At 51.8% G+C, this 26,032-nt stretch overlaps 1 protein-coding gene across 2 annotated transcripts in view; it reads left to right on the top strand.

Annotated features, from left to right (window-relative positions):
- DKK3 (dickkopf WNT signaling pathway inhibitor 3) overlaps window positions 1-22,848 on the top strand; it is a 43,051-nt gene extending 20,203 nt beyond the window's left edge. For both annotated transcript variants that reach the window (XM_080641863.1, XM_080641864.1), the window contains exons 5-8: window positions 18,192-18,284; window positions 19,269-19,413; window positions 20,145-20,301; window positions 21,270-22,848. In XM_080641863.1, the coding sequence (XP_080497989.1) occupies window positions 18,192-18,284; window positions 19,269-19,413; window positions 20,145-20,301; window positions 21,270-21,489 (615 nt within the window). In that variant the 3' untranslated portion in view covers window positions 21,490-22,848. The remainder of the gene's footprint in view (window positions 1-18,191; window positions 18,285-19,268; window positions 19,414-20,144; window positions 20,302-21,269) is intronic.
- The last annotated feature ends 3,184 nt before the right edge of the window (window positions 22,849-26,032 follow it).

Below are 26,032 nucleotides of genomic sequence, written 5' to 3'. Positions count from 1 at the left end.
TGGGTCCTGGGTGCAGGGTGAGGCAGAGGCAATTAGGGGCGATCAGGCCAGTAGGGGAGCAGTTAGGGGTGAACAGGCAGGCAAGCAGCGGTGGTTAGGGACCTTCAGGCAGGCAGGCAGAGTGGTTAGGAGTGATCAGGCAGGCAGGCAGGTGAGCGGTTAGGAGCCAGCAGTCCTGGATTGCGAGAGGCAGTCGGACATCCCCCAAGGGTTCCCTGACTGGAGCGGGTGCAGGCTGGGCTGAGGGACCTCCCCGCCCCCCCCCCCATGCATGAATTTCATGCACTGGGCCTCTAGTACACACACACACACACACACACACACACACACACACACACACACTCACACATACATATCTACACTACATTTTGTTTCCATTCATCTGTCAATGGACACTTGGGTTGCTTCCACATCTTGGCTATTGTGAATGACACTGCTATGAGCACGGATGCATACATCTCTCTCTAAGTCCCTGATTGCAATTCTTTTGGGTATATACCCAGAAATGGAATTGCTGGGTAATTTTTTGAGGAACTGCCAGACTGTTTCACAGTGACAGCACCATTGGACATTCCCACCAGTGGAGCATGAGGCGGGACATCTTTTTAACCTCTGGTTTCCATGACTGTAGGAACGAGGGGACTCGAGGACCCACATTGGAGCTGACGGGCTGTATGAAAATCCCGGGCTCTGCCGCCTTTGGTCAAAGCAGTGCTTTCTCAACACTGGTCCCAGGGGCTGCCTCTGCAGAGTGGCAGTCACAGTCCCAGGGTGTTTTTGAGGTGTAATTGACAACACCAATCAGAGGTTCACACCTATACCCAGCCTCTAGCCAACGTGCTGAAAACTGGCCGGGGTTAGTATACACAGGCTGCACCTGGAAGATTCATCTCTGAGATCCAGAGATGTGATTTTATTTTTATTTTTTGACCATTAAGATTCTATATCCCACTCTACCCCTCCCTTATAACCCCTGCCCCACCATGGTCTCCTAAAAGAATCCAAAGCCTCCCACATTCCTTTGAGGCTCTGCAGACCCCTGAGGGCTCAGGTCGGGGCTCAAAGGGAAGGGTTTGTGGTAGTGGTAGTGGTGGTTTTTAAATTCCCACCAGAGGTAGGGAGGGCTTCCTGGGAGAAGGTCTAGAGGCCAGTGCCAGTGGAGGCCTTGGTCATTCGTGCTCCTCCTCTGGGGTCAAAGTCAGGGTTAGGGGAAGGGGACTAGACCAGGATGAGGGTTTGGGATACAGCAGGACATGTTTAATGCGCTCACAGAATTTGCAGTCATGCCCCAGATCTGATGATCTAAGCTGGTCTCCTAAATCAGGCAGAAATGCCTACTTTGGTCCCATCCCAAAGTAGGTAAAATGATAGATAGGGATTGAGTCATCTAAATGTTTGCCCAGATCTCATTGCTCTGTCTAGACCTGCTGCCGGTTTCCTTTTCCCCCTCCACCTCCTGGGAGAGAAAGAATAAACGAGATGTCTGGGTATGTTTCAGGGAGCACAGTGCAGTGAGATTTGGAGTCTCTCCTCCGTGGGCAGCTTCATTCACTGCTCTGAGCACTGGTTCCTGCGCTGTTTGAGGAGCATTTGGTGACTGTCCCAAGGCAAATGTTTTAGAAATAAGTGACAATGTATGGAAGGTACCTGGCACTTAATAGGTGCCCAATAAATGTAAATTCTCCTTTCTGACCCTCATTTCCTGGACCTTTGGGGGCAGGAAGCAGTAATTTATTGAGTGTGAATGTGACCCATCAGTAAATACGTTTTGTTGTAAGGTTACTGAGAAAGTTTCTCAGGTGATGGTGGCTCAGGTGCTAGACCACACATGAAGATGTTGTGTGTTAAGACAAGCCTCCTGCCAAAGATAAAGTAAAGCAATTTCACTGAGTCACAGAATCATAAATGGCAGAATTCACAGGGTTCTTTGAGCTCCCATACATCAGGGACAAAAACATGTGACACACATACTGCCATCCACCCCTGCCATGCCTATGGCAGACAGCACTAATCAATTGCAGTTCTCTCCTGATTAGCACAGATGGAGCCTCAAAACTTGAGATAACACAACACTTCAAGCAGGTAATCAACTGGAAGAGCATTATATCTGAGATCCATTTCTTAGCCCTGCTTTACCCCAGACCTCTCATTTTACAGATGAGAAAACAGAGATGAGAAAGCACATAATTTTCTCCAAATCATAGCTATTGGGAACTCAGGTCCAGTTCATATCAGTATTTAATACGCTGTAGACCTGGAGTTTCCATTTCAGGAAGCAGGGTCTAGGTGCCATCGTTTTTGCGACATCTCTTAAGGTTCGTACCAGGAAAGATGTTCTGCCTAATGCTGAGAAAGATGATGAAGACCAATGGAGAAGGGTCCTCTGAGGCCCAGGGAGCAAAATCAGAAGTTCATACCGTGGTGGCCAGGAGAAGTGTCTAGAAGACTGTGCACCCTGGGAAGGCAGGGACTTCTGTGTTGACATGGGGTAGGTGCTCAGTATTGAGTGAACAAATTTATGGATGAAAACTGTGTGACCAAGGAGAGACTTGGGAAATATAAACAGAAGCACAAATACTTGAAGATAAGATTCAGCAAAGAGCTGCAAGTATGACGATGAGTTTTATTTGCTTGAAAAGGGATTTTCTCTCATTCGTTCATTTATCTACATGAGTGATTTTCAACCTTTTTTATTTCATGGCACACATAAACTAAACTAATTACTAAAATTCTGTGGCACACCAAAAATCTATATTTTGCCAATGTGATAAAAAATAGGTATAATTTTGATTGAATTGCAAAAATAATAATAATAATTACCTATCTTTTTTGCTTCAAAGTGACTTTTAAAAAAATCATATGTATATATATATTTTTTTTCTAGTACCAAGAATTAAGCAGTCAGACACACAACTTTATTATGCAACATGACCAATAAGATACAACATGGCCAATTATATGACCTATATGTTTATGGTTCACGGCAGGCCATTCATACCAGACGTTGGCTGTTGTTGGCTATTGTCATTTGGACAATCGAAGGGAAAAGTGGCCAGTGCCCCTGACTAAATAGTCAGTTGTTGCATATTTTAAAATTCTTGCAGCACACCAATTGAAAATCGCTGATCTACATTAATGAGCACCTACCATTTGTTGGGCTACATACCAGGTACTTTTATGTGTTTTATTTTCTAAGCCTTATAATCCTGAGAGGTAAATACTTTACAGATGAGGACAGTGGAATTTAGGGAAGTTAAAGCCATGATAGTTGTTAAATAGAAGAACAGGAATATGAACCCAGATATAAATTTTGGCCTTTTCAATAAAAAGATATATTTCTGAGAGAAAAGGTCATGAAAGTTTATAGCCATAATCCTGAGTGGTTTTGAAGATGCTATCACAAACCTTCAGCACCTGGTTCTGTTCCTGTTATTTATATCAAGTCATTAAAAACCCCCTCCCCCAAATCCTCCCAATGAAAAACCAAGAAACACAGGGGCCATTCCCTCCCAGGGATGGCAGAGCCCCTAGGGGCCACAGGGAGAGGGTATCAGAGGAGGGTGGTTAGGAAGCTGTGGAATCTCTCACCCACTTTTGCTGTCACTAGTGATCAGATATGAGACCTGCTACCACTCAAGAGGGACATTCTAAGCCACTGGGGAGGAGTATTTTAAGTGGGTGGCTGTGCTCGTATCTAAAGAAGTTGGCCACTGACACATTTCAGTGATGTGGTGTGGCAAATATAGCCACAGGGAAACAGCCCAAATTTTCCCTAGTCCCCTAATTCAGGGCCTCCCTGAAGAGGGAGCAGGTACAAAAGGCAGAGAGAGCCCACCACCTCGTGTGAGTAGGGGTCAGGATGGAACACATCCTGGCTGGACAATGGGAGAGGGCTCAAGCCTCAGGCCAGCAGGTCCCCCAGGGGGAGGCTAGAGGTGGGCAGGGGCCAGCAGATTTCTCAAGCCCCAAGCCACAGGACTTAGGCTCAACCCCACCTGCACGAGTTTCCCACCCAGTACCCCTTTGCTTTTTCTATGCTTCTGGGGCCCCGTTTTCCCCCTTGATGTCTACGGGACCTCCTTTCCCAGAGAGACACACATCCTGCAGCAGAAAGACCTGCCAAGGCGGAGCTGCGCCCCTCCCCCTGATGGTCTTGCTAGGATTTAGAGGGCGAGAGGAAGGAAAGAGAACTAATATTCATTGAGCACCTACTATGAGCCAGGTACCGTGTGATTATTTCATACTAGAGGCCCCGTGCTCAAGATTCATGCACTCGGGGGTCCCTCAGCCCAGCCTGCGCCCTCTCGCAGTGTGGAAGCCCTCGGGGGGATGTCCGACTGACGGCTTAGGCACCCGCCAGCAGTTGAACATCCTTAGTGCTGCCGCACTAAGGCACTGTATAGGCACCACAGCTGTGCCTGCCAGCTGTGAGCCCGGCTTCTGGCTGAGCAGCACTCCCCCTGTGGGAGTGCACTGACCACCAGGGGGCAGCTTCTGCATTGAGCGTCTGCCCCCTGATGGTCAGTGTGCATCATAGCGACCAGTCCTTCCGCCTTTTGTTTAATTTGCATATTAGCCTTTTATTATCCTATCTAATAAAGATATGATATGCAAATGGTCTTTACGCCATGAAGCATAATGACTGACTGCGTAACGACTGGATCACGGATCAGCAGGAGGTGGGGGGCAGCGAGCTATGAGGAGGGTTGAGGGGGTGGGGGGGACGGAGGGAGCTACAGGAGGGCGGGGCAGTGGGCGGAGAGCTCCTGGGGGGTGGCAGCGAGCTACTGGTGAGCTACTGGCGCACGGATTTGTGCACAGGGCTACTAGTATAGGATAAGCTTTTTTTTCTCAACTCTTACCACACCTACATCAGCCAGGGGGTACTAGCCCCGCTTTAAATAAAAGGAAGCACAGTGACTTGCCAAGCTTGCACAGCTAGTAAGCGGCAGAGTTGGGATTTGAAAACAAGTCTGTCTGACTCCAAAGCACAGACTCCCACTGAGTAACACAACCTTACACCGGGGTCAGACAGGAAAGTCACCAAAGGTCACTGCCCTTATCACCCTTCGCCTTCCTGGCAACAGCATTGGTCGGGCTTGATCATCCCCATTTTACAGATGAGGAAACGGCAGCCCAATGTTATTAAATGACTTACCCAGGCTGGGCCAGTAGGGAGAACCGAGGAGGGAAGCAAACTTGGGGAGCTCACCGTGGGGGGAGTGGGTCCTTTCTGTAGCCGTGGCCTGGGCCTGGGCTTGGAGAGCTGGAGCAGACTGGGTGGTGTGGGTGGGTTCTTGGTGCTGGCACTTCAGCAGCAGCTCCGGGGCCATGGAGACGATGGGTGGCTCCAAGATGTCTGGGGTGTCTCGTGTGCCCACACCACCTTTCCTACACCACTGCACGCAGCCGGAGCTTTCCGTGTTCCCTGCCATCCCACCAAGGTGAAGCAAATAAGACGTGGCTGCTTGTGAGTGAAATGAGGCCAGAGCGTGTTTGTTCATGCCTGAAATATATTAAGGCTTTGTTCAGGCTCATTAACATACATGGTTCAACTTGAAAGGTTGAACAATCCCACAAGCCCCCTTTTTAGTTCCACTGTGGTAGAACTTCATGGGTAGTGCTGGGGGGAGAGAAGGGATTGTTGCCAAGCGCAGGAAGGAGGCCAGGACGGAGAGGTTTGGAAGTCCCTTCAAGGCGCAGGGTGAATACCAGCGGGTTCTCCCACCCAGTGGCCTGGCAGTGGGCTGCGAAAGTGGCTTTTTTCTGCGAAGGGGAAAACAACGTTGTGTTGATTTAAACTTTCTTCTTTTCCTATTTTTTTAAAAGGAAATTGGAGGAATTCTTTGAAATGTATTTTTAAAAGAGGGTGATAAATTGCAGGCACTAAAGCAGTGGTTCCTGACTTTGGATATGCCTTAAAGCCCCCTTCTTAACCTGGATAGAGCCATGGGGAAAGAAACACATCCTTGTTTCCCCTGACTTTTACGTTAAAGCAGCACTTCCTCCAATCTTCAACGACTAGTAGGCAACAGACCACAGTGTTACTAGCAGTGCCTTTGTTCCTCAGAGAATCACAGAGAGCTTCACATTCTCTTACTGTAGTTACAGTGTCTTTAAATAGCATTTATGCTCATCACTACTTAGAAATTAAGCTCGTTGTCAGACCTGCTAGTAGATCTTACTATTCAGAGTGTAAGTAAAGAAGCCCATAAAACACTGTATCTTGCCCTGGCCAGGTGGATCCATTGGTTGGAGCATCATCCCGTGCACCAAAAGGTTGTGGGTTCGATTCCCAGTCAGGGTGCATCCCTAGGTTGTGATTTGATCTCCGGTCGTGGCACAAGGCAGCCGACTGATATTTTTCAATTGATGTTTATCTCTCTCTCTCTCTCCCTCCCTCTCTCTCTCAAATCAATAAACATATCCTCAGGTGAGGATAGGGAAAAACAAAACAAAACAAAGAAAAAAGCCCACTGTATCTCAAAATATTTTGATAACTGTATTTCGGTGTAATCCTTTTTCTCTGTAATCTTGTGGGTGTTTTTTATTCATCTAAATGCATTACTCTGAGCAGTGGCCGATGGCCCCCAGGTAGCTGCCGTAGGAGTCCATACACAAGAAAGATTAAGACCCCTGGTTTAAAAAAAGGCGAGTGGCCAGTGCCCACACTGGGGCCTCTTGGTCATTCAGGTTTAGACACGGCCTCTCGGGCAGAAGGGAATCTGTCTGTTGCATTCCCTGGAGTGCAATCCCCATCCTGTAGACGGGACTAGAACCCCAGTTCCCAGGTCATGCCAGCCTCCATTCAGGTGGTTTGAGTCCTAAGGATGATGAAGACCCAATTGCAGGAAACGAAAGTTTGGACACATTCTGGTGACCAGCAACGCTGGGGTCAGGGTCCATCTCAGAGGCAGGGGTGGGCATGTGGGACGCCCGTGTGGCCCAGGTGGGAAGCCTGTGGCCTCCTGCTGCTTAGGTCTCTAGTGTAGGTTAGGGGAGGGAAGGCCGAGGCCTTGGCTGCAGCTTGGGAGTGTGCAGGTGCCTTCTGAGGTGTGTCCTGACCTCCTCTCACTCTGAGGCCTATTTTGCCAATGGCCTGGCTTGAGGACACACAAGACATCCAGCTGGAGGTCTTTGATGTATCAGGAAGGACCACATGCCACACCCCCAGAGCCTATTCTTCCTCAGAGAAGACTTCACCTGCTTCACCAAAGAGCTTGGGCCCAAGCCTATGGGATGGACAAAGCAGAGAAGAAAGATCCAGGTTCATCACTCCCCAGCTCCCCAGTACATGGGCCGACGGACTGAGTCTCAGAATACCCGACTCTGAGAAGTTAGGTCTTGTATAGGCACCATCTCTAAGTGCGAAGAGTAAGTAGGGAATGATATATTTATTACTTTTTCTTCCCAAGGCAAAGGAAAAACTATTGGAAGAGGTTGGGTTAGGTCATGTCAGCTCACTGACTCATAAGGAAAGAGTTAACAAGAAACTGAGTAGATATGGAGAAATTCCATCCCCAATGACAGAGGAAGGGTCCTGAATATACCCAAATCTAGCTGAGCAGGAACTGTTTGTAACTACTGAAAAGCATGAGCAGACTCTTATAATCAACCCTGAAACCTACCCTCCCTCTACCCTTCATCTTCTGCATTATTCTCGCCCTTGAAGGAATGAAGGAGTCACACAGCCAATTGTGTGCACAGTGCGAGGCTTGCTGGGTTCAGGTAAATGATGTGAATGTGACTAAGTTTAATGCTGTTAATTGCTTTGCTAGAAGTAAGGCGATTTCTAGCAAAGCTGTGGCCACCCCACAAGGCCCTGATTGGACCCCACTTGTCATAGTCACGGGAGCATCGTGTCCTAGCCTGTAACAGGCCATGGTCTCCCCTAGTCTGGAAGCATAAAGACCCAGAACACTGCTGCCATGGCAACGGCTCTGCTGTCCTCCAAGGCCAAACGCTGTTTGTCTGGAGCAGATGCTGCACCGAGGGGAGCTCCGATTCTGGTTGTGTGTGTTGGAGAAAGTGGCAGAGCCTGGCAGGACTGGAGGTGAAGGGGATGCAGGATGCGGATGGAGATGTGAGCTAGGCAGCTATTTCAGCCCCAAACTAGAAGAGGAGGAGGAGGAGGCGGAGATGCTCCTGAGGTGGCTGAGTTGTGGATGAGAGGTCAGAAGGGGTAAAGTAGGGAAGCCCTTTGGACCAGCGACAAAAAGCTTGTGAGAAACAAGAGCCAAGACCTGCCTTCCCATAGACACTCCTGTCATGACTTCCTGGAGTTGTCTCCTAGGAGACCTGTCATAGTGACACCCCACATTCCTCTCCCCTTGGAGACCTGCCCTCTTTCCCAGGAGGGCTGGTCACAAGTCCAGTATCTCCTTCCAGGCCCTGATGCATTGGAGTCAAGGGGGGCTCGTGGCTCCTCGGACACAGCACAGCCAGGAGGGCCCGCCCTCACCCCCAGATGTTGTTTCTGATGCCCGCTGTTCACTGCCTAGAACAGTGGTCAGCAAACTGCGGCTCGTGAGCCGCGGTTTGCCGCTCTGTTGACTAATGAGTTTGCTGACCACTGACCTAGACTCTCGATTCCAATAATTATAGGCTGTTGTTGTTCCTTGTGATTAAGCCCCTATCCCAGTGGTTGGGAAACTCATTAGTCAACAGAACAGCAAACTGCAAATCATGAGCCACATGTGGCTCGCGAGCCGCAGTTTGCCAACCACTGGCCTAGAACATTTGTTTTAAAAGAGAATGCATAAAGACCCTCCCCATGGGGTCAAGGCGGGGGTTAGGGGTGGCCTCTTCCTCAGACACCAGTCAGAACCACAGGGACACCTCCAGCAGCGAGGACTGAAACTTTACACCAATCACTTGGCTTCATAGGAATGCTAGCCTTGCCAGGCCCTTGAACAGTGAGGGCGGAGTTGTCTGGCCAAGGAAAATGGCATCAAACCTGCTTGGCCTGAAGAGCAGCCAGAAGGCCAAAGAGATAGTAGAGTGGGCAAAGCCAGAGAGGGTCATGGTGGAGATGAAAGAATTCACGAGATCAGCCATTGAGCTATATGACGACTAAGCAGAGGGATGTAGAGTTGGCCTTCTTGCTCTACAACTGCCCGAGATTGCTGAGAGAATCATGCCCCCAACCTGAATCATGGCTTTCTTTCCCAGTGAGTCCTGACAAGTCTTAGAAGTACCTGTTGGTCCTTTGAGCCTAAACGTGTTCTAATTTTCACCCACCTTTTACTGGGGAGGATACCGAGGGCTGGGGGTGAGGGCACCATGGAGACAGGCGCCTGTTGCCCAGTGGGAGGGCTTCATTGAGGAGGAGACGTTTGTGCTTTTCATTAAAAATGAATCCGAGGGCATTCTAGAAGCAGGGACCAGGATTGGGTCTTGGGGTGGGTCAGGAAATCAGACTTGGAAGCAGGTTGGAGACTGGCCCTGAAGGGCTCTGTGTGCCCTGCCAGGTCGGGTGACTGAAGGATGCTGAGTGAGTGAGAATTAAGCCTTGGGCGGTGGATGCTGTGAGAGCAGTTCCTGGGTTCGGGGTACAGGCAGAGCAGAGAGTGCCCCAGTGATGGAACCGCAGGCCCTCTCCCAGGCCACCTGAGGACACACCTGGTTTTTCACTCAGCCACCTGGTCACATGGCTTTATTACGCCAGGGCCACAGATGCAGTCTGCCCGTTCTCCAGGCCTGGAGGGCAGCCTGTCTCCTCCCATTAGGTGTTGATCAGATTAGTCTAACCTCAGCGTTCTCTAGGGCAGGAGCAGCTTGCAGAACAATTAAGGTGAGGGATGTGAGTCAGCCGGCTTGTGTTTGACGAAAACAATTTGGGCTGCGGCAGGGAGCCTGGTGGAGAGGGAGAGAGGCTGGTGTCCTGAGCCCGGCCTCTTTGCACCCCGTTGTGAGGTGCTGCAGGACATTGTTGGTGCTTTCAAACCCCCAGTTCCTGTCAGGTTCTCGATGACTGGAACAGCAGCTGTCTTCTGAGTATGCGGCACTAACTGGGTGCTTGGTGAACCACAGACTCAGGCCAGTGGTCCCCCACTCTCTGCCTTTGGATGGGGCGTGGGAGCCGTGCAGACCTAAAGCCCTGGAAACATTGGTGGGGGAGAGTGGGGAGACGCCCTCCCTCCACTGCGCTAACTCAGGAGGGGCCATAGCACTCATTTGGTTAGAAAGGACTTGGGCACATGAGACGTTTCCTTTGGAATTAAATGTGGTGTAAGTTTGCCAGTGGCAATGTCATTGAGACTAGAAGAGAGTGTGGGGAAGTCCTGTGAGTGTGGCCTGGCGGCAGACCGGGTCCCTGAGGAGGGAACAGGCCCTGTTCTGGAGCAGCCCCCTCCATCCCCGAAGGTCTCCCCAGGAGGCTGGTGGAGAGGGGGCTCCGGGGGTGGGATCTGGGGGCTGTGTAGGTGGGGGCGGGAGCAGGAGGAGAGGGAACTCCAGGGCTGTTTCTCCAATGGTCCTGGCGCTGAGGGGGTGGGAGTGAGCGGTCTCCACACCTGGATGCCCAGCAGCTGGAGGAAGCATTCTCCTCTCTCAGGGCTGTGGGACTGGGGAGGAAGAACTGGCTGGAGCAGCCCCAGGAGACACGGGCTTGTGCAGACACCGGACTTCAGGATAAGAATAGCTGGCACCAGCTCCTGGCTCCTGCCTGGGTTTTTCCATAGGGCAGGCTCTGCATCGTGGGTCAGGCCAGAGCCCGTGGTGAGGCTCGGGGCCCCTGCCTGCCCTGAGCTGGCGGAAAGGTTCCAGTGCAGCCAGCCTCCAGGAGAGACCGGGCGCCTGCTGGGAGCAAGGCAAACGTGTGCTCTATAGGTTCCTGCCATTGGCCTGCTTTTAAGGTCGAAAAGGACTCAGGGGACCTGAGAACTCCACTTGATTTGTGGGTGAAGGGGAGATTTCCGGCTCTTCTCCCTCAGCACTGCTCTTAACCCTTTAGGCACCTTGGTCCAGGGCTCAGACTTGGGGACCCTGGCCTCCCACAGAGGCAGAACTAACAGCCCCGTTCTCCTGCCATTCCCAGAGGCCTCCTATCTCACACAACTCCCTCCTGCCCCCCGCCTGGGCCCCCAGCCGCCAGCTCCCAGGGTTTCCCTTATCTCCATAGAGCACTGGTTGGTTTTGGCAAGTGTTGGCTCTGCCAGTTCTTACCCAAGACCTTGGTAAGTGATTTCATGTCACTGCCTCGCTTTCCTTGTCTATAATATGGGGCTTCTCTTGCTCACCTTGGTTAATCTCTTCCCACCGCACCCCCCTTCCCTCTGAAATTAGTCAGTCTGCTGCATCAATTCATTAATGTCTCTGGATCAATTCATTTTCTTCATTAGATTCCATATATAAGTGAGATCATGTGATACTTGTCTTTCTCTGACTGGCTTATTTCACTTAGCATAATAGTCTCCAGGTCCCTCCATGCTGTCTCAAAGGGTAAGAGATCCTTCTTTTTTACAGCTGCATAGTATTCCATTGTGTATATGTACCACGGCTTTTTTATCCACTCATCTACTGATGGGCACTTGGGCTGTTTCCAGATCTTAGCTATTATAAATTGTGCTGCTATGAACATAGGGGTGTATATATTCTTTCTGATTGGTGTTTCGGACTTCTTAATATATATTCTTAGAAGTGGGATCACTGGGTCAAATGGCAGTTCCATTTTTAATTTTTTGAGGAAACTCTACAATATTTTCCATAATGGCCACACCAGTCTGCATTCATACCAGCAGTGTACTAGGGTTCCTTTTCTCCACATCCTCACCAGCACTTGTCATTTGTTGATTTGTTGATGGCAGCCATTCTGACAGGTATGAGGTGACACCTCATTGTCTTTTTAATTTGCATCTCTCTGATTAGTGATGTTGAGCATTTTTTCATATGTCCCTTGGCCATTTGTATGTCTTCTTTGGAGAAGTGTCTATTCAGGTCTTCTGCCCATTTTTTAATTGGGTTGTGTTCCTTTTGTTGAGTTATATGAGAACTTGATATGTTTTGGAAATTAACCCCTTAATCAGATGTGACATTGCCAAATATATTCCCCCATACAGTGGGCTCCCTTTTCATTTGATGCTGGTTTCTTTCACTGTGCACAAGCTTTGTATTTTCATGTAGTCCCATTTGTATTTGGAGGCAACAGCGTGCAGTGGAAGGAGCAAGCCTAGGCTTGGGGGTCTGATGGACTTGGTTTTAAATCTTTGTTTCTTAAACTCCATCAGTGACCTTGGGCTCTGAGCCTCAATTTCCTTATCTGCAAAATGGAGCTCGATCAAGGGTTCATCTATTCGTCCAGTCATTCCTTCTTTATTCTTTGAGTGGATGGCGACTGTGTGCAAAGCACATGCTGGAGGAGTTGGGGTCAGTGGCTGACCTCACAGGGTGGCTGTGAGGATTCAAGAGCCGACTAACCCCGAGCAGGTCAGACATACAGCAGGTGCTCTCTGAACCTTCACAGCGGCCCTCCCGGCCTCAGCTACAGCGGGCACAGCTCTGAGGCAGGCCCATGGGCCTCTGCTTCCCGTGCCATCACTCCTTCCCCTGAAGCTTTGGGCTCGAGAGGAGACTATGGACAGCCCGGCCCTTGAGAGGTCCACCACGTGGCTCCTCCTTTGGGCCTCATGAGCACAAGAATGTCTGGGATTCCTGAGGAGTGTGGCAAAGTGCCCGTGGCCAATGTGAGAAGGGAAGTGTGACAGCCTACAGGCCTCGGAGAAGCCAGGCCCCACCTGCCCCACACCTACACGCGAGGACGCCCTCTCGGGTCAGGCGCTGCTTGCTTCCCTCTGAATTCCTGCCTCCTTGGAGCTGCTCTCCTCCGATAAACTCCGAACGATAAAATCAAAGATACAGAACAGCTCCTTTGCCATTTTCCACTATTTCATGAGAGTGTCAAAGCACCAGAGCCATTTCCAGGCCCAGCATTCTGCCAAATCTGCCGCCAGCCCCACCTCCCTCGGCATCTGAACAGAGTGCAGCTCCAGCCAGAGCTTTCTAAATATAGCTCTCTCGCCGGACAACAAAGACTGGTCCTCCGAATGGCTTCAGTCCCGTGGCCAGCCTCAGACGTCAGACTTCCCCCCAGGATGGGAGGGAGGAGCGGGACAGACAGGAAGTGACTGGAGAACAGGGACCAGAGAGGAGCTGCTGGAGCCAGCTCATAAGTGACGTTGAGACCCAGACGTCCAGGGCCGTGGCCTTGGCCCTGAGTTCCTGTCTGCTGTCTCCGGGGATGTGTGGGGCCCAGGGCATTGTCTCAGGCTAGTCCTGTTCCCTGAGGAGACTGGTTAGTGCTGTAGGGAGAGGAAAATGAGCTTCCCAGGAGGAGGGGGGAAAGAACCTATCTTTAGGGTCAGACCCACTGTCTTGGACTCCCAATACCACCGCTAAGCTGGCGACTCTGGGCAGACCCTACCCCTTAAACCTCAGCATCCCCATCTGTGATGTGTGGATAATAACACCCATGTGAGAGGAAATCAGGAGAACTTGTGCCGAGTGGCAGGCCCTGGCCACCCTGCATGCCAGGACTCTCTGGAGGCCATGGGTTGCTGTCGTAAGCTCTGAAGGGCAGGGGCCCACCATGGCACCTCCCCCTCCTGGTCCAGGGCACTCAGGTGACCCTACCTTCTGCCCTGGCAAGTGCCTTTAATTTCATCTCGGTGGAGCATGGAGTCCCCCTTCTAGTCCTAGTGGTCTGAGAGGTACCCCAAGCCCAGAACCCGCACGGCCTCCTACTTCAGGGCTCACCTTCTCAGACACCCTGTGCCCAGTTGGGTGCTGAGGCTCCTTTAAGACATCGGCCCACATGTGAGTGTAACCCTTGAACACAGATAGGAAAACCTGGGATTACTGAAAAGAATAAAATCCTGGATTTCTCAGCTCTGCTTGCGGGTGGCGGGTGGCGGGGGGGAGACCCAAGTCAAGTCCTCCCCTCCCACCCTTTCAGTTCTATTTCAGGAAGGAGGACCTGACCTGTTCCCAGGTCTCTGACACCAGAAAAGATGGGACCCTGCCCCCTACTAGTAAGGGGTCTTCAGGAGAGACCCCAAACTAACAACCTTACTGTATGGAAAGCCTGGTCTTCATAAGACGAGAGGCCACTCTGCCCCATGCACCTTACTCCTGTGGGCATACAGGCTGCTGTCTCTAGACACACTCTGCATACAGATAAGTCAGGACTAGATGTGGAACCCCCAAGTGAGGGCAGGGTCGGAGCTGGAGGGTTGCTGGTGGAAACACTAGCCCATTGTTTGAACCTGTCTTTTTGCAGGGGGCTCCCCGGGAGAATCAGGCATTGGATGTAAAAGATGCACAGCTGCTGTTGCTATGGCCACCATTCATAGAGCACTAATGCCACACAGCTATTCAGTGGCAAAACTAGAATTCAAAGTTTGTGCCCTCCTGGCCTCTAGGGTTCACACTTTGGAGTTCCAAGGTTTGCCGTATGATCACAATTCTTAAAGAGCTTTGGTAGGGGATGCTGGGAACGTGCATCCACAGTGAACAGGCCGCAGACTGTTAGAACAAAAGCTCTGAACTCTCTCAAGGGGAAGTCACGCTGGACTCACCTACCAGACCTGTAGGCAGCAAAACCACGTCAGCAAAGGAAACCAGTAGCTTTGGTGTTTTCAATTTTTCAAAAGTCTTTGGCAAAGTTCCATGCCAAAAAATTTTCCATAGCTAGAAAAAGCAATTAATTGCTTCATCATGGCTTTGCAGGGAATGCTTTGTCATGCATAGGAGCCAGCTTAGGGGAGGAAACGTATTCCTAAGGGTGAATGTGCGCTTTTCTTGATGGAGAGTTGTAAACAGCCGGGTCTCACAGGGATTGGTGCGGGAAAATCCAAGCTCATAGCTTTTTTAATTAGAGATCTGGAAGAAGAAGCGTGTAGTGAAAATTCTATGTCGACAGGATGCTTGGGAAATGAGAAGCCAAATTATTGGAAGGTGTGTGTTTTTTGCTTTGGTCCCCCAATCTTTGCTAATGATCAGCCTTCTGTTAGCCTGTTCGCCACAATAATGTACAAGGGGTTTTACACTTTCAACACGTATCTGCCCCTCTATGCCAGGCGCTGTGCTGTGCATAGGCACGTATCATATATGTTGTTATTATGCTTCACAAAATGGGATTTCATGGTTCTCCCACTTGCTTTTACTTACTGATGTAAACATCACAATGCAAAGAGCTACCTCCTTTTTCATGTCTGTCTGGTGGCATTTTCCCATGAAATGACCACACAGCAGTTTAATCAGCCCCCTCTTGTTGGGCATTTCCATTACTTCTGGACTAGAAATACTACCACGGTGTAGCCTTAAACATCCCTGGACTCAGGTATTTGTACATGTGGACAGTTTCCGAGGGTGGTCACCTGGAAGGGAAATGACTGGGTCACAGTAGACAAGCATTTAAATGTGTGACAGGTGTTGATGAGTTGCCTGCAAAACACATCCAGCTGAAGGTTAATGACCCCCAAAGTGTCGGCACTGCCCATTTCCTCAAATCCCTACCAGTGCCAGTTGTCACATCGGTTTCCTATTGTTCCTGCCCAGCTTACCCTACGTTCACAACAGGAATTTGTTATCTTACAGTTCTGCAGGTCAGAGTCTCACTGGACTGAGCTCCGTGTCGGCAGGGGAGTCTGTTCTTGTCCTTCTTCTAAGCCAGCGGCATCGGATGGCTGGTAGAGTCCTCCCCCGTGGCAGCACCCTGACCTGCCCCTTTTCCATCTTCATGGCCCCTTAGCTTACACTGGGCTCACCTGGGTAATCCAGGCGCCTCTCCTTATCATCACCTTCATTCCACCTGTGACTTCAATGCCCCCCTGCTATGTAACGTGACAGGTCCGCAGGTTTCGGGGAGTGGGATGTGGGCATTTGGGGAGGGTAGTCTTCCTCCACCACAGAGAGCATCAGCCTTTCTAACTGTCCTCATTGTGAGTGAAAGCTCTTGGCGGTTGCATTTTCCTGATTATTGGTGAGGTCAAACATCCTCTGTGTGGACAGGCAAAGCGGCTATGTTTTGTTCCTGGGAGTTGTCTGTTACACCCTCTGTCTCCTTTTCTACGAGGTTGCCTTTAAAAAAAAATGGAATTATAAATTCCTTGAGGGCAAGGAACTTCTCATATTGGCCCCGGTGCTTCAGCTGTGGCTGGGGTCAGAGAGGACGCTGATGCCTGTGCCCCGCCACCCCCCTTAGCTATTCTTCTTGGGAAGAAATGTCAGGACGCTTCCGCTGAACTGGCCGGCTTGCGTCTCTGTCTAGAGAGCGTGGTGGCTGAGACAAGGCTTGTCTGGAGGTTTACTTACCGTCCAGCGGGCTTCTCAGGCCACCTGGACTCTGGGGTCAGACAGACGGGGTGCCCAGCCCCAGCTCAGCTTCTGACATCGGCAGCCCTTCCACCCCCACCCCCACCTTCACCCCCACCCGAGCCTCAGCTTTCTCACTCGGGAAAACAGTGACGGTGGTACGCAGACATGTTAGGGTTGCTGGCATGGGAACAGGGATGAGTCAGACGCCGGGGAGACACAGAGAAGAGCAATGTTTGGTCATTTTGCGGAGGCAGGCAATGTGCTCTCCTCTGACATTTTAAAAGAACTTATGGTAAAGATTGAAATTGCTCTTCAATTATGCTGGGTGTCAACCCCTGTTTCTTCTGGAGGCCCTGGTGCCGGTGGTGACTTGTACACCGCCTCCGAGGTGGCCTCTTCCCCGTCATTCTTCGGAGGGGCCGCGGCACTGCTAGTCCGCTTGGCTGGGCAAGCCGTGCTAGGTGAGCGGGGCAGGACCCACTCTCCAAGGTGTGCCAGGCTGGGGCTCAGAACCAGGGCTGGTGTTGCAGAAGCTGAGCCTGCAGCTGCCCTAGACCAAATGTCCCCCCCGCTCAGGCCTGCAGTGGGGTACACCCAGCCCTGGACCAGGGACACCAGCCACTTCTCGCTGACAGAGCTAATGAGTTCCTAAGCTGCCCGGGAGGGCCTCCCTGCTGACCCCCCAGCCTACCCACAGGCGCCCGGAAAGCACCTTGGCAGTCTCCTTGTCCATACCCAGAGCACTGCTGCCTTGTTCACAGGGCAGAGCGGGGTTGGTCTGGACCACGTGGGCACCTGCTTTTAGCATGGAGCATGCCCTGCTCAGAGCGGGGTGGCAGGTCCCACCCTCCCCTTAGAACCTGCAGAAGGTTTGCTGGGGCCCAGAATCCCTGCCTCAGGCGGATCTTTCTCATCCACAGTCTCTGACGGCTGCATCTGGAGCCCCGAGCCCCTTCTCCCAAGGGTTAGTGGTGGAGAGTCCCCTACCCTGAACTAACTGTACGACCCTGGGGCCTATTGGCCTCTCTGAGCCTCCCCTTTCAGTGCGTAGTGTGGGAACAGTAATCCCCACTGCTGCCCGCTGGGCGAGCCCTGCCTGTGCTGGCCAGGGTGACGGTCCTCGGTGGTGGCTCTTGTCATGGTCTCCCCACTCCTGCCCTCCTTTCCTCTGCGGCTGCCAGGGCCCCGGCCTGCGCCGACATAGCCCAGTGACCAGTGACTGGCAGGACCACAGTGACCCTCCTGTGACCTCCCTCTCTGGAACTCGGTGCTGGACAGAGTCCCTTCCTTTCTTCTCTCCTCCATTTCTCGAGCCAAGTGGGGCTGGCAGCCATGAGCAAGCGCCTGGGTGGACGGGGGGGGTGGGGGTGGGGGGACACAAGCCATGCCCCTGCCCCCTTTGGAAGCTGGCAGCTGCCCTGGTGAGCCCCAGACCCAGGACCCTGATGTGGGCTCCCTGTGGCCACCCTTTTCCTTCTCAGTCAGCAAGGCCCTGATGAACTCCAGCTCCTCCTGGGCCGCTACCAGGGCCTGCAACTCATTAGCTCTTTTTATTAAATCCATCTGCTCAGAGCAGAAGCATGGCCCTGGGTCTCCGAGCTCTCCACCCTGGGTGTGAGCGGAGGCTGCACACAGAGACCATTGTTGAACTGGGTGTGGCGTCCCAGAGGGCAGGAGCCTAGCCGAGCTGTGTGGGTGAGGGCCCACCAGCCTGAGGGGCACTGGAGCCTGTCTCTGCGCCCTGAGCCTGCAGAGCTGAGGGGTGGGGGGATGAGTGGGGCTTTCTCTTCCTGGGTAAGGTGGGTTTGCTGACCTGCCTTTCCTGATGAAGCTGTTTTTCCCCCCTACCCCCCACCCCCGCCCCCCCGCCCTGGCAGGAGTGCATCATTGATGAGGACTGTGGATCCCGAAAGTACTGCCAGTTTGCCAGCTTCCAGTACACCTGCCAGCCGTGCCGGGACCACCAGACAGTGAGTGTCTAGAGGCCTCCGGCTGCAGCACCAGGGTCGTGGGGGCCCAGAAAAGAGCCCTGGGAGAAGCCCACTGCCCCGCGTTCTCCTGTGAAGCTCCTGCTGGGAAGAGCCCCTCCACAGCGCCTGGTGGGCTGACTCCTGGAGTGACCGGGAGACCATCTGCCAACCCGCCGCCTCCAGGACCACAGGCAGCCCTCTATTTCCAACCACCGTGGTTGGAGCGGCATTCCCTCCTGGCCTGTCCCGCTGCGTGCCATCATTGGGCATGGCTGTGGGGAACCAGCTCTGCTCTCTAATTGCATTCCCCACGTGGGATCCAGGCCTACCACCCACCTGGCCCTCCTGGGCTTGGGCCTTAATCTAATCAGCTTATAAGACTCACAGTGCTGCCTCCTCTGTGGCCCTAAGCCACTTCCTTCCTGACCTAGGGACCTAATGACCTAATGAGAAGGAGGCAGGGCGTAACGCAAAGACACGCTACATCTTTTGCAGGCGTCCTCAAACTACGGCCCGCGGGCCACATGCGGCCCGCCGAGGACATTTATCCGGCCCGCCGGGTGCCGCTGCCTGTCCTGCTTAGCAGCCGACTCGTCCCGGGCCCGCAGTGTGCATAGGAATTTATTCATAGTTTTTTTTTTAAACTATAGTCCGGCCCTCCAACGTCTGAGGGACAGTGAACTGGCCCCCTGTTTAAAAAGTTTGAGGACCCCTGCTTTAAAGGCAAAACCTCAAGCTATGGGGGGAAACTTGGGTTCACGCCTCCCTTAGGGCCTTTTCACAGTGTGCTGTCCCCTCACCTCTGCTCCCATGATTTCCACGAACCCCTCCTCCCCGACCGAGGGCCTCAGTTTCCTCCTCTGTACAGGGGGCCATGTGGTTAGCTTGCCCGGTAGTGTCTTCAGGCTTTCCCGCCGGGGCCGGTACAGGCTGGGCTCGCCTGGCCTGCGAGCTGGGTTGTTGTGCTTCCCCACCTCCCTGCAGGTCTGCACCCGGGACAGTGAGTGCTGTGGAGACCAGCTGTGTGTCTGGGGTCACTGCACCGAAACAGCTACCAAAGGCAGCAACGGGACCATCTGTGACAACCAGAGGGACTGCCAGCCCGGGCTGTGCTGTGCCTTCCAGAGAGGTGGGTGGCTCCCTTCTGGGTGCAGGCTGAGCCCTGTCCCAAGCCCCGGCGTCCCACTCCACCTCACTCCCCAGCCCGAGGTAGCGCTGGCTCCAGTCCTGTTTCCTGTGAACCGACTGGCCCCCTCTTCCACGGCTTCCATGCGCACTGCTCCTACCTGGTGAGCAGTGTTTCTGAAAACCTTGCCCTTGGCCACCTTCCCCATCCCCTGGTCCAGCTGGTACCTGCTGCTCCTGCAGTTTTCCTCAGGAACGGCTTTCTGGATAATACTCCTCTGGGAGCGGCAGCCACTCCTGTTCTGTCACTTTAATTAGACTTCCCGGTCCACCTTCCAAGCCTTGGCCAACAGCAGCTGACCCTCCTTTCCTCTCCACTACTTGGCCCGTTTGGGAGCCTCACTGCCCCAGCCTGAGCCCACCCCCCAGGCTTTTATTGGTGCTGAGCCCCAGCCTTGAACACCTTTCTTCCACTGTTAATTTCTCCTGACCTTTGGCCTCAAAACCCAGCACAAGCCCGCCTCTTCCAGGCAGTCTTCCTTAACTGCTGCAGCCCTCCCAGCTCATTCTCTCTTGAGCCCCTACCGCCATTCTTATTTCTTCTCACTCCACTTCTTCAAGCCTAACCTCCACATGGGGGTTGAGGGTGGAAAGTGGGAGGCTGCATTCCGTTTCTCCCTCCCCTGGTGCCTGCCTTGGTGCTGGGGCGCAGGGGTGACTTTTGGCTGGTTCTAGGCCTGCTGTTCCCAGTGTGCACACCCCTGCCTGTGGAGGGTGAGCTCTGCCATGACCCTGCCAGCCGGCTCCTGGACCTCATCACCTGGGAGCTGGAGCCTGATGGAGCTTTGGACCGCTGCCCGTGTGCCAGTGGCCTCCTCTGCCAGCCTCACAGGTGAGGCCCCACCTGTCCTTCTTGTCAGGGGCCAAGGGTGGATGAGGTGCCACCCACTGGGGACTCAGGAGCAGGGAAAAGTGGGCTCCGTTTAGGATAGGTTTGATGTGAAGTATCCTTGATCTTCCTGATGGACCTATAGGATTGGGCTAGGGGGTACAGGAGAAGGTGTGGCTGGGCGGTACAGCATTGGGGTGTATCTAGATGGTGGTTGAAGCCTTGGGAGTGGGTGGTCTGGGAAGAGGGTGTGGAGGGAGGAGCACTAAGGGCTGAGGGGAGCCCAGGCCCACTAGACAAAGGACAAGCTGAGAAGGCGCCTGCAGAGAATTAGGAGGGAAACCCGGAGGGCCTGCCCCACCCCAAGGGGGAGGACACCAAGGGTGGTTGGAGGCTCTGAGAGACCAAGAAGCACCAGGGCCGCACCATGGCTGCTTCTCAGTGCGCTTTTCCCAGGCCTCCCAGCATCTGTTACTCAGCCCTCTCTCCCAGCAGAGTCCTGGGTGGCTGGGCAGACAGAAGCCCCCTCCCTGCCCCACAGGCCCAGGGCTCCCCCAGGCCCAGCAGAGGAGGCGGTTAGGCCCTATTCCACTGTCAGGGGCTGCGCCTGCCTGGAAGCACAGATGGGCCGGGAGCTGTAAACTCTCAGACTCCCCTGTCCTCAGGGCCTGCCCCTGGGATGCAGAGCCCCAGAGAGTCAGTGGCAGGAAGCCAGCCCTGCCCATGAAAGTGAGGGGCTGCCCCTGAGTACATCCTCCGAAAATGTGTGCCCTCAGCAATCTTTCCTAAGGCAAGATGTTGGCAGGAAGTTCCGACTGTTGGAGAGATGTTAGAGGAGGGGTCGTGTAGGTGAGGAGGCTGGGAGGTATAAGGAGAGCCTTTGTCTCAGCCCAGGCTCCCCAAGTTGAGAGCTGGCTTTGCCCCCTGGGGAGACACGGCCCTTGGCTGAGCCACAGCCCCTCTCTCCCCAGCCACAGCCTGGTCTACGTGTGCAAGCCGACCTTTGTGGGGAGCCACGAGGAGGACGGAAAGAGCCTGGTGCCCAGAGAGGCCCCCAGCGATTACGGAGATGGCAGCTTCATTGAGGAGGTGCGCCGGGAGCTGGAGGACCTGGAGAGGAGCCTGTCGGTGGAAATGGCTCTCGGGGAGCCGGATGCCGCTGCTGAGCTGCTGGAGGGAGACGAGATTTAGAGCCAGGCTTGTCCTTTGGGTAGACGTGCAATAGAAGTAGCTAATTTATTTCCCCAGCTGTGTCCTCTAGGTGTTGGCTCACCAGGCTTTTTTCCATGGCCTCTTCCCAGAACATTATCCCTCTGGCTTGAAACAAAATGAGGTGCCGCACACTTGTCCCGCTCCCCACACTGCACCCCACGCATCTCAGTTCTGCTGCCTGGGTGCGGGTGAAGGCGGAACAGGGCTGCTAAACAGGTCCAGGTGCTGGCTGCTTTGCCTCCACTGGTTGGTAGATGGCACATTTCATTTTGTTCTTTGCCCCCGTCCCCCCCAAGGAGGGGACAGAAAAGGGTGCAGAATTTCCTCATGATGGGTTTTGGGGAAATGTTGATGCTTACACACGTGGAGAAGAGTGCCCTGTTTAGCAAACATAAACCTGGCAAAAATTCAACAAATGAAACTCTCATGCAGTTCTTTGCATGGGCACAGGTACACTGTGCCTTTGGGGGAAATGTTCCGTGGCCTCCAAGTTACACACATTCAGCTTTTTAGCAGCCACTCAGCTCCTACCTCTGTGCCAGGTAAGCAGTTTCACCTCCACGATCCAGACCTGTCACCACAGCCTGGTGAAGGGGCGTTGTTCTCCCCAGCCGTCAGCATCTCAGAGGCTCAGAGATGTCAGGCTGCTTGCCCACATCACACAGCTAGTGAAGAGCATAGCAGGATTTCATCCAGTGTGACCCCAAGCCCAGTGCTCCCCCACTGCTCCCCACCAGCCCCGGTGCCACCAAAAGTACCCCCTACAAAGATGAAGAATGAAATTTTTCTTTTTCTGAGGCACATCTGGAATGGAGGTCAAACTAGCTCCTACGTGTCTACAAGAGTCACCCTCTCCTCTTGGAAATAGCATTCTCCCCAGTGTGGGACGGTCATCATTCCAGTGGTGACAGGAGGAACTGACACTGTCCCCTGTGGCAGTTAGTTACATTAGTCACTCTGAAGGGACATGATCGGAGCATAATATTTAAGTTAACTTGCCAGAAACAGTACTTGGGTAATTGTGGGGCCAGGATTATAAGTGAAATTTGCAAAATCACTTACTAGCAACTGCAGGCCATTATCAACCACATGGAGAAAATCAAACCAAGCAAAGCTCTGTGAAATATGGCTGTAATGCCCAGACTGAGCACTGAACTGTGTGCTGTTCCACAAACGATCTTTTCAGGTGTCATGGACTGTTTCCATCATGTATTCATCCAGAGTTATTAAATTTTAAAGTTGCACATGATTGTATAAGCATGCTTTCTTTGAGTTTTAAGTGATGTATACACACATATGTTGCATTTAGAAATCAAGCATAAATCACTTAAACTCTTCTTTTGTAGTTCTTGGACTTTTTTCCTTTTGACTTTGGATAAATATAAAAACCCTTCCAGACAGAATAAAATAGAAATGACCTGCATCTCTTCCATGTAAGTACACTTTCCAGATAACTGAAGCACACTTCTTTCAGCATCAAAATATTTTAGAAATGTTAACCATTCGGGGATGGGAATTAGTCTTAAGAGTATCAATGTTTCAATGTCTTCTGAAAGAGTCAATGGAGTGTGTATGTCCCTTTTCTTGGGAGCTTTCCTTAATCAAGCAGCTCTGGGCCATCACACTGTAGGATCCTCAGGGACTGTGACAATAAAGCTACTGTGTATTAAGGTCATCTGGTGGCAGGCTGCCTATATTACCTCATTTAATCTTCATTGATTCATGAGTATTTTCTCCATTTAACAGATGAAGAAATGGAGGCTCCGAAAGGTTAAGTGATAGAGCTGGAAGTCAAACAAAAACAATACGAAGGATAGGATACTCAGAATCAAGTGATAACTTTAAGATTAAATATAGAGCTCTTCTCTGTTTAATGTTAAAATCATCATTGTACATTCTTATTCAACATATTTACAGAGAGCCTGCTCAGAACCAGGTGCTGATATACTCTGGGGGTGCAAGTTGATCCTGATAGGGTCCCTACCCTGAAGGCACCACAGCCTAATGAAGGATACCCTAAACCCAGCACCGATAACACATAAGCACTCAAACCGCTATCGTAACAGAATGTTACGGTGCCTCAAAGAATGTGGCTTGGGAGACCTAGCATGGGAACTGGCTCTCAAAGATGATAGGAGTTGATCAGGAGGCCAGAGGAATGGGAAAAGGTATCTGGGCCAGGGGCAGAGGGAGGGAGGCAAGGAGGTGGATAGTATGTAGGGGAAATAGCAAGTAATTTATAGTGGCTGGAAGACAAGGTACATTTGAGCAAATGTTTGGAGAAGAGGCTGAAAATTATTTCAATCAAAAAATTTATTGATAAGAGGCTGAAAATTATTTCAATCAAAAAATTTATTGATAAGAGGCTGAAAATTATTTCAATCAAAAAATTTATTGAGCACCTACTATATGTCAGGCTCTGTATTAAGTTCCAGGGAGACAATCAGATAAAACTAGGTTCCTTCCTCATGGAGCTTATATGCAGGTATATTATCTTGTCCTACTTTGTTATCATAGCCAGAAAAATATAAGCAAAGGAGAGGCTTTGCAAAATACTTGGCTGAAATCCACATACAGAGTAGCTGATGTATCTCCTTACAATTCTAAATGGAATGTGGTAAGGGTTCAGTGAAGTTTGGTACGTGAATCTTATGGCCAGAGTTCCTGCTAAGGGAGACGGGGTAGATGCTGTCAATTCAGCTACCCAATGCTATTCCCACCCCTGTTCCCTGCCCTTCTCCCACCACAGAGGCTAGAAAATCCAGCTGCCCATGCATCTAGGAATGACCCAGAGTTTCTGGGAAGGGTTATTTTCCTGAGTGACAAAGGGAAAGAGGCATAAATTAGAAGGCCCCACCCTCCATCCCCTCCCCTGGTTCCCTGCCTTGGAGTCCAGGGGTTCAGGATGTGCCATTGGGCACTGTGGGAGGCATCTGTGGTCAGTGATTGGGGATCAAGGTGGTGTGAGGCTGCGGGCGCATTCTTCACTAGAAGCCTTGGGGAAGAAACCATTTCCTTGCCTCTTTTAGCCTGTAGAGGTCACTCTCATCCCTTGGCACATGGCCCCCTTCATCTTTAAAGTCAACAGTAATAGGTAGAGTGCTTTTCATGAGTCATCGTCTGGTTCTCTGCCCCTGAGAAAGGTTTTTCACTTTCAGTAACTCAGCATTAAATTGGGCCCACCTAGATAATCCAGAATACTCTTCCACGGTAAAGTCCTTACCGTAATGACATCACTCGGGGGCCATTATTTTGCTACCACAGGGGATGGATGACTGAGTCCTGGATAGCGTTGGAGAGGAGAGCAATCCTGCTATCAGCCACATCTAGAGTCCGTTTTGAATAAACCACCAATATTATTATAAAGGTGCTGTTATTGGAAGCCCAGAGCATTCCTAACTGATGTAGGAGATAGTGGCATGATGAACAAAAGCCAAAAGGGGAACAAAGTACAGTTTTGTGAATCCAACACACCCACGTTTCCAACCCAGTGTATGGCTCTGTTAAAAGCAAGGTTAGAAAATGCCATGTTTGGGCATGAGGTGCAGGCTCCATCTCCGTCCTGACCTTCCTCGCAGATGAGGATGGCTGGCCTGTTCACCCACAAGGCCACAGAATGAACAGGAAGAGTGTGATGGGACAAAAACGGTGGCCGCGGATTCTTCCTGTTTAGTTCCTTCTCCTTCTCTTTCCCCTCCTGTCTGGCTTTTCCTGACTCACGAGCCTGGTTCTTTAGGTTTTGACAGGAGAAAGGGATGCAGGGCAGAAGGATGAGAGAAGCAGGGGGCCTGGCCTACGTGGCTCAGTGGTTAAGAATCGACCTATAAACCAGGTCATGGTTAGATTCCCAGTCAGGGCACATGCCTGGGTTGTGGGCTTTATCCCCAGTCGGGGGGGGGGGGGGGGTGCATGCAGGAGGCAGCCGATCACTGATTCTCTCTCATCATTGATGTTTCTATCTCTCTCTCCCTCACTGAAATCAATAAAAAATATTTTTAAAAAAGAATCCTGTGGTGTGGGGTGGGATCAGAAAAGGGGCATTACGTATTCCTGTGGTCTGTGTATTCCCTTCAGATAGCCAAGAAATGCAACTCGATTATTCTGAGATGACTTTGATTGCTAGACTGGGTTCCTAAGTTCAGAGGCCAACAGCTGTGGAGCAGTTCCCTCCGTGCAGGGCTTGCTGAGGTGCCATTTCAGCAGCAGCACAACTGTTCTGTGGAAAGCCCAGAAAGGGGGTAAGAAGTCCCCGTTGAGGAAGTTAGTGTTCAGAAAACAGGCTATTTCCCTTCGAACTCCCATGAAGGAGGGGAATCAGACTTCTTCCTTTAGCTAAACTCAAGAGAAGCACACAATTTGTAATGGGAGCTACTGACGCATTATGAGGGTGAGGATGTGCAGAAGCTGCAGGTCCCGCTGACTTGCCACTTGACCAGAGGAGCACTGGGGAGGAGAGGTGGCATGTTGCAGCAGCTACCCAGAGTGGAACAGAGGCAAAAAGGAGACTCTAACAGCACTCATC

Source organism: Plecotus auritus (assembly GCF_963455305.1).
Source record: "Plecotus auritus genome assembly, chromosome: 9".
Lineage (NCBI taxonomy): Eukaryota > Metazoa > Chordata > Mammalia > Chiroptera > Vespertilionidae > Plecotus > Plecotus auritus.
This window is presented reverse-complemented; position numbering and strand designations above follow the sequence as displayed.